The sequence below is a fragment of the Triticum aestivum genome, chromosome 3D (genome assembly GCF_018294505.1).
Source record: "Triticum aestivum cultivar Chinese Spring chromosome 3D, IWGSC CS RefSeq v2.1, whole genome shotgun sequence".
NCBI lineage: Eukaryota > Viridiplantae > Streptophyta > Magnoliopsida > Poales > Poaceae > Triticum > Triticum aestivum.
In genome coordinates, this window is record NC_057802.1 from 17,833,051 (window position 1) to 17,841,049 (window position 7,999).

Below are 7,999 nucleotides of genomic sequence, written 5' to 3' on the forward strand. Positions count from 1 at the left end.
ATTTTTTGAAATGCTTGATTGTATGGAACCCATATTTTAGATTTTAGCTTGGTAGCCATAATCATCGAGATGTGCTTAAAGCCTTACTCTCGAGTCATGATTAATGGTGAATAGATCGAAAGTTTTCTCGAAAAAGAAAAAGCTTGCTCTGGAGCCTGCGGCGGAGAAAACCGCGGTGCCGTTGCTACGACGAAGATGCGATGGAGACTTGCGTAACGAAAACCGGGAACAATACCGGTCAAACACTCTGTAACCGCCGGCGTACCGACACCAGCTTCCCTCCTCTTCATCCCTCACAAATGCCAAGTCCACAGTCCAACTGCGCGCGTGCTTCCCTCCTCTTCCTCGTTGGAAATCATGGCCATGATGCTGCCGCCGCTGCTGCTTCTCCAGCTCGCCTCCTTCCTCCGCTCAGCCATAGCCTCCACCGGCACCGGCGGCAACGGGAGCTGCACGCCGGAGTCATGCGGGGACCTGAGGATCAGGTACCCCTTCTCCCTCGCCGGCGCGCAGCCGCTCTACTGCGGCTACCCGGCCTTCGACCTCACCTGCGACGTCGGCACCCGACGCGCCTACCTGAGCAACACGTTCAGGGAGAACATCTTCCGCGTCGACAACATCTCCTACGCCAGCAACTCCATGGTGGCCGCCGTGCAGACCATCTTCGCCGGCGACAGCGGCTGCTCCGTCCCCGACTTCAACGTGTCGGCCAGCCTCGCCCTCTTCCCGTTCAACATCAGCGCCACCAACAAGCGTCTCGTGTTCTTCTACAACTGCACCGTGCCTTCTGCGCTCCGGCTGCCGCGGCGGTGTGGCCCTGGCAACCACACGATGGGGGCGTACATCTCTGGTCTTTGGTACGAAGGCGGCACGGTGCCGGCAGGTGTTCCGACGAACTGTAGCTCGGTGAGCGTGCCGGTGCGCCGAGGACTGGATCGAGCTCATGAGCAGTACGAGCGGCTGATCAGGGATGGATTCCTCCTGAAGCTTCCGGCGCCGCTAGGGGACTGCGATCGATGCAGACGGATGAGCGGCGGGGAGTGCCGGTTCGCTGAGTTTGCGTTCCAGTGCGTCTGCCCCGACGGGAAGCTCTGCCCCAACTCCACTGAAACCAACTCAACAACTCCTCCAGGTAACTCAAGATCGTTTTCCTTCTTAACTTGCACAGATTATTCTCAGAATCAGCAAGAGTAATACTGCATTACAGTACTGCGTTAAGATGCCTTATGCACCATGCCATCACTTAATTTAAGTTAGATATACTGAAATGGTCAATTCGTGAGCTTGGACTGCGTGCCTTTGAATAAGTTCGGTCATGCGCCAAATTGGTTTATATGTTCCTGTCGCTCGTTCATAGGGCTAACCTCATTGTAGAATACAAATCTATGGTCTGACCGTCTATGGGTAGCAGCCGCTCATGCTATCCCTGTCAAAGTTGTGTAGTCGATTGTGAATTTGTGATGCAAATGTCGTTTTCTTATCTGACCGTTCAACCTTCCAATCTAGTCCAACCTTTGCATTAGAGTTGTGCTTTGAGGTTTTTCGAAAATGAATAACAAGGTCTTATCTAACTCGCAATTTGACTTTAGGTGAAGATTTGTGTGAATTTTTTTTTTACTTTTGACTGGTTTAAATTTTTGTGCCATTTTTATCTTTTTCGACGCCATGCGTAACATATTTCCCCCAAAAATAAATAACAATCAAGAAAAAATAAAAGAAAAAAACGTGAAAACTGAAGAAAACATGAAAACAACCACAAAAAAAGTCAATGCTGAGAGCTTAGATGAGATTTGGTTAATTCTGATCTAGATGAGAGAGCTAGGCCACACCCTTTTCGAAAGCCTACAATAATCTTTGTGGACAGTTAAAAGATGAAAATGGACACTTATTCTTCAGAGTGGAAATTCAGAAAGCAACCGTGGCTAAACTAGATCCTGAGAGAAAGTGGATTTTGGGGTCAGGTGACTCATCTGGTCTGCCCCTAGTATGAAGGGAACCTGATCTGCAAGTCTTCTCCCCAAGTCTTCCATGGATATCAAGATGGCAGCTCACTTTGTTTGATATTTCCTACCGAAACCTTCGACGTGAGGAGAACGGCAGCCAACCTACCACGCATGGCACTTCATTTTGTCGTGTCCCTTAACTTGTGCACAGTGCAGAATTGATCTTTTGGCTTTTTACCCCTTTTTTTTTTCTTCTTCTTGCATGTCGCGTCAGTGAATACTGCCATTTCTTTTTTGAGGGTTCCCCACTTAATTTACTACTCTAAGCATTAAGGATATTACTCGTCAAGACATGACAAGGGTTATCCAAAGAGTTCTGATAATGATAGCCAAACTTTTGGTCAGCAGGTAATAATGTTTCACAGTTTGTTCTGACCGGTTAACTATCTATCACTGTCACCCGCAAAAAAAAAATCACTGTCATGATATGTACGGCCATCATCAACGTAGTTAATTTGGCAAAATGTTTTTTCATGGTGAAGAAATTTAGAGTCTAATATCCTAATCTGTCTTTTTAATCACTCCAAATTTAGATGCCCAAATTTATGCATATTAGAGTGCGTTTCAACTGGAAATGGTACCCAAACATAGTGAAGTTATGTACTCTTCCCGGTAACATAAGAATTTATACAGTTTGTGTTTGTCAAACATGTTTAGATTTGATCATCATCCCTATAAAAAGAATCATTAATCTGGACAAGTTCGTATTACTAGATTTGTTAGGAAATACTCCCTCGGTCCGAAAAAGCTTGTCTCTCAAATGGATGTATCTAGCACTAGACAAGCTTGTGACAAGTTTTTTTGAACGGAGGGAGTATGTATCCACAATCAATTTTTGGTAGAAAATAGTTTTTCTTTCTGACTTTGCATAGTCTCTAATTTGCAACTTTGACTAATAAATTTTGTAACTAGATCAATCAAATGAACTAAAAATCCCTAACATCCATCAGTTTGCATCCCAAGATCAATATGCATGTAAACAGTAATGATAAAATACATTGCAAAACAATTTGATGAAAGATCTGACGCTATCTGTGCCAGAACAGAGATTTGGAGCTCGGGTTCAATTGATCCTAGTGATTCAAAAATAATTGAAAATTCATATTTGAAACCCGAAGACGGCAGGGACGATAGCTCTTGGCACATCTTCCTATCGCCGTCAACCAGGGCATCGAATTAGCCCACCGGCTAACAACTTTTTAGATTTTTTTAGAAGAACACTGCGCTTTATTTCATGTGTCAAAGTTTAAAGGGATACAAAGATGATCCCAAGGATCGATGAGCCACACATGACGACCACTATCAAGGGTAGTAGGCATTCTAAATTTTAGATATGTCGGTCGCTCGTAAACTGCAGAATGCTAATGGGTCACATATATGGCTCGTCAGTGGTACGTGGCAACCCGTCACTGGTACACCATCACTACTCATGGGTCATCATCGTTGTTGTCACTGCAGATGGGACATGATTTTTTTATTGAATTTTGAATACAAATATAATTATGCACTAATGAAGTAATTTTTGCTTCTTTTTTGCAAATCAAGTAATTGTTGCTCACAACCTTTATTTTTTTGCGCATCCTCACAGCCTTATTTTAACAAAGGGATCCCTTTAACAAATAAAAAATATGTCTCATAGAAACATATACCACGAATGAGATAGGATATTTGTCACTAGCTAGTCTTTACAATTAAGGTTTTGTTCCTTTTATATTTCTTCATTTACATATTGCATTACTGCTATTCAAATGTCCTGATTCTTCTTCATTGGACATTCCGGCATGCAGATACAGATACAGGTGCAAAGGATGTTGGAATAAAGTATGTCACAGGTATTGATAACTTTAGAGAAATGATAAATTCCGAACGTTCAGATATTTCCCATGGCAAATTAAACGGCAATTTTTGTTGACGTGAGGATGGCAAATTTGGTGTGTAAGCATGACAATTCTATCTTTGATTTGTTTTTTTACATGACAAAATTGTCATGCTTACCAACTAAACTTGTCATTCTCGCGTCAATCAAAGTTGCCATCGATTTTTCATGGGGAAAATCCAAACGTTCAGGACTTATCAGGGTTCCTAACTTTATAACCCCGCCAAAATGTTGATAACTTCATGTAGACATCTTGGTTGCTCACTCAGCACATATATGCCTTCAGGAATCACAAGTGCTGTTCTGTTTGTCATCGTACTGGGACTCGTGTGCCATCTCATACAACTCAACCGAGCCAAGAACAAGAAACGATCTGCGTCAATGGACGGCCTCATCCGTGAAGGATCGCCGTTGGCATCGCTCCGCAAGGAGTTCAACGGCCTCGCCGGCTCGCCGTGCACCCACATCTTCACCTACGAGGAGCTCGACACGGCCACCGACGGCTTCAGCAACACCAACGAGCTCGGCGCCGGCGGCTTCGGGATAGTCTACAAGGGTACATCACAGCCACACGTGCAGCCATGCCATTGTTGGATTGTTCTTCAGAGTGGTAGAATGACGACGTACGATGTGTTTGCTCAGGGGTTCTCCGGGACGGGAGCGTGGTGGCGGTGAAGCGGCTGTACAAGAACAGCTACAAGGGCGTGGAGCAGTTCGCCAACGAGGTGGACATCCTCTCGCGCCTGCGCCACCCCAACCTCGTCGCGCTCTACGGCTGCACCTCCTCCTCGCCGACCTGCCGCGACCTCCTCCTCGTCTACGAGTTCGTCCCCAACGGCACGCTCGCCGACCACCTCCACCACGGCAAGGACGGCGGCGGCGACCCCCTCCTCCTCCCGTGGCCGACCCGGCTCGGCATCGCCGTCGAGACGGCTGCCGCGCTGGCCTACCTCCACGCGCACCAGGTCCTGCACCGCGACGTCAAGACGACCAACATCCTCCTCGATGATGGGTTCCACGTAAAGGTGGCCGACTTCGGGCTGTCCCGGCTGTTCCCGGCGGAGGGCGCCACGCAGCACGTGTCCACGGCGCCGCAGGGCACCCCCGGGTACGTCGACCCGGCGTACAACCGCCGGTACCAGCTGACGGACAAGAGCGACGTGTACAGCTTCGGCGTGGTGCTCGTCGAGCTCGTGTCCTCTAGACCGGCTGTGGACATGGCCCAGGCCGGCGCCGACGTGAACCTGGCATGCATGGCCGTGCGCATGATACAATGCTGCGAGATCGACCGGCTGGTCGACCCGCGGCTCGGGTACGGGTCGTCGGCGAGCGAGACGAAGGAGACTATCGACATGGTGGCCGAGGTGGCGTTCCGGTGCCTGCAGCCAGAGCAGGACGTCCGGCCGTCCATCAGCGAGGTCCTGGACGTGCTCAGGCAGGCTCACCACAGGATCACGGATGGCGCCGTGTCGCTGAAGAAGAGCAGAGACGGGTCGCCCGACTCCGTGATGAACCAGTGGATCAGCCCATCAACCACCTCCAATTATAGCAGCTGATCGAGAGAGCCTGAGACCAACAGTTCTGTACTTGAATGAAAGGAAATTTGTGACCCATTATGTGCGCCGGGCATGATACGAACTTACTACAGGACTCTCGATTATCTCACGAATTTATGATACAAGCTTCAGATACAAGTGTTAAGCAGCAAGAAGGGGATTCGAGGGAAAGAGCCAGGGAGGTGGGAAGGAGGTTCACGCCCAACGGCGGCCGGTTCTGGTATCTGTTCTTCGATGCCTCTCCGGGAAGAAGAATCCCCCAGATATCTTCGGTTACTAGACTTGGTCATCTCCTGTTCTGTGGGTTGGGCTTCGTCCCCCGCTTGGGCCGAGCGGCTCGTCCTTGGCTTCACCTGAAGTGCCTAATGTAATACTGTAGTTGTTCCCGTGACATTCCTCGCTCCTTGAAACTCGGCTTGACCCCAAGCCGGCTCTGAAAAATTTCTGCCGGGGTCCCAAGGTGCTGCTAGATTGGTGGTGGTAGCCTTCACAAAAGTAGCAATGGTCGAGGTAGACGCGAACGAGGTCGAAGGCTCTGATGTGTCGAGGTAGTAGTCCTTGTTGACGCAGACTTGGTCAAAGTTGAAGTAGTCCTTGAGGATGTTATGGCCGGTGCCGACTTGAACCTTGTAGTATGCGTGGACGAAATCAACCTTGCCGGGATGGCGATGATGTAGTAGTGGTGGGCGACGAAAGTAGGGACCATAATATGCCTCTCTCCTTGAAAAGGAGTTGCCTCACAACTAGACGGGAACTCAATTGGATCCACTAAATGCCTAACACCAATAAATATACCTTGATAGAGCCACACCGATGAAGTGTTGCCTCCAGGATCCCATAACTGTTCCAAGTGACAGCCACTATGAGAGTTACTGCCAAGCAAGGGAATGACTCCAACCTGAATCAACTTCAATGTAATCTCCACTATCTTCACATGTTCGATAACAGACTTCATGTCACCTGGGAGCTGATGACTAGACATGGCTAGAATAAGGATGGGGTGTCCTGGCTGCAACAATCGCAAATCCTTTGTAGGGTTAGTACTAAACAACAGCGGCTTGTTCCTAGTTAGGTTACTTTGTCCCAATGGGATGCCAAAGCCTAGCCAGATCTTGCTCTTGAATCCCTTGATCTCTGTTGCATTAGGTTGCAATCTCCTCTTGTGAGCATTGCCAATATCAGTATGAAGCTGCCAATGTTTCCCTACCATGTAGCATGGATGTGCGTTTTCCTTCTGCCAAAGCCATTTTGTGCCTGAAAATAAGCAGTGTGCTGACCATTGATGAAAAGTAGACACTTGGTTGGAACTCCTAAGTTTGGATCCCTGAATACCAATTACTGATTGGGGTGCCAACACCGGTACCAGCTGACGGACAAGAGCGACGTGTACAGCTTCGGCGTGGTGCTCGTCGAGCTCGTGTCCTCTAGGCCGGCGGTGGACATGTCCCAGGCCGGCGCCGACGTGAACCTGGCATGCATGGCCGTGCGCATGATACAGTGCTGCGAGATCAACCGGTTGGTCGACCCGCGGCTCGGGTACGGGTCGTCGGCGAGCGAGACGGAGGAGACTATCGACATGGTGGCCGAGGTGGCGTTCCGGTGCCTACAGCCGGAGCAGGACGTGCGACCGTCCATCGGCGAGGTCCTGGACGTGCTCAGGCAGGCTCACCACAGGATCACGGATGCCGCCGTGTCGCTGAAGAAGAGGAGAGACGGGTCGCCCGACTCCGTGATGAACCAGTGGATCAGCCCATCAACCTGTTAGGATGATCTCCACCGTGTGGGCCCAACGGCCCACCGGGCCCTTAGATCCGTGCACTGATCGGGGATCTAAGGGGAAAGAAAGAGAACGGCCAGGCTCGCGCGGTGGTGGACGCCGCCGGCGGCGGCTCGACCGGACAGGCGCGGCGCGGCGGCCGAGCACGGCGCGGTCGCCGGCGACCGGGACAGCGTCGGGCGGGAGACGAGAGGATGAGAGTTTGACCCGAGCTGGTGCGGTGGGATAGTTTTGATCCAGCGAAAATGATGGTGAGTCGTCCGATCGCGTTCAACGGCCTGGATCAAAACCCTAGCTGCCAACTGGCTTTTCGGGCCGAAAGTGCAGGCGGGCAGCAGCCGCCGCGCGCGCTGTCTCTGGGCCGAGGACACAGCCGCGGGCGGCCCAGGCCGGGTCGAGGCATTTCGCGAGGCACGGCGCGCAGGGCAGGCCGTGTGCCGGCTTTTTCCGCTGCGGGCCGAGCGCGCTGGGCCAGCTGCGTTTTCTATTTTGTTTTTTAGTTTTTTGTCGAGGTTTTGGGCAGATTTCAGATAGATTTTCTATGCAATTTTTTCCAACGAAAATTTTTGTTTAGAAAATAGAAAAGTTAACAGAAAAAGTTTCTGAAAATGAAAATAGAAAATTTTCAGAAAAAGAAATGTTTATGAATTTTATAAAGAAAATAATAAAGTTCATGAATTTTTATTTAGTGAAAGAAAAGTTTCTGTAAAAAGAAAAAGTTCATGAATTTTCTATCATGTTTCCGCTGCAAAATAATAATAAAATATATAAGTGCTCTTTTAAAAGT

The 7,999-nt window shown here is 49.3% G+C and overlaps 1 protein-coding gene across 1 annotated transcript; it reads left to right on the plus strand.

The window, feature by feature from the left end:
- The first annotated feature begins 270 nt into the window (after positions 1-270).
- On the plus strand, positions 271-5,865 carry LOC123076954 (LEAF RUST 10 DISEASE-RESISTANCE LOCUS RECEPTOR-LIKE PROTEIN KINASE-like 1.2). The gene is made up of 4 exons (XM_044499125.1): positions 271-1,132; positions 3,791-3,835; positions 4,166-4,435; positions 4,522-5,865. Exons 1-4 carry the CDS (start codon positions 358-360, stop codon positions 5,433-5,435), a joined length of 2,004 nt encoding a protein of 667 aa, XP_044355060.1. The 5' UTR covers positions 271-357; the 3' UTR covers positions 5,436-5,865.
- The last annotated feature ends 2,134 nt before the right edge of the window (positions 5,866-7,999 follow it).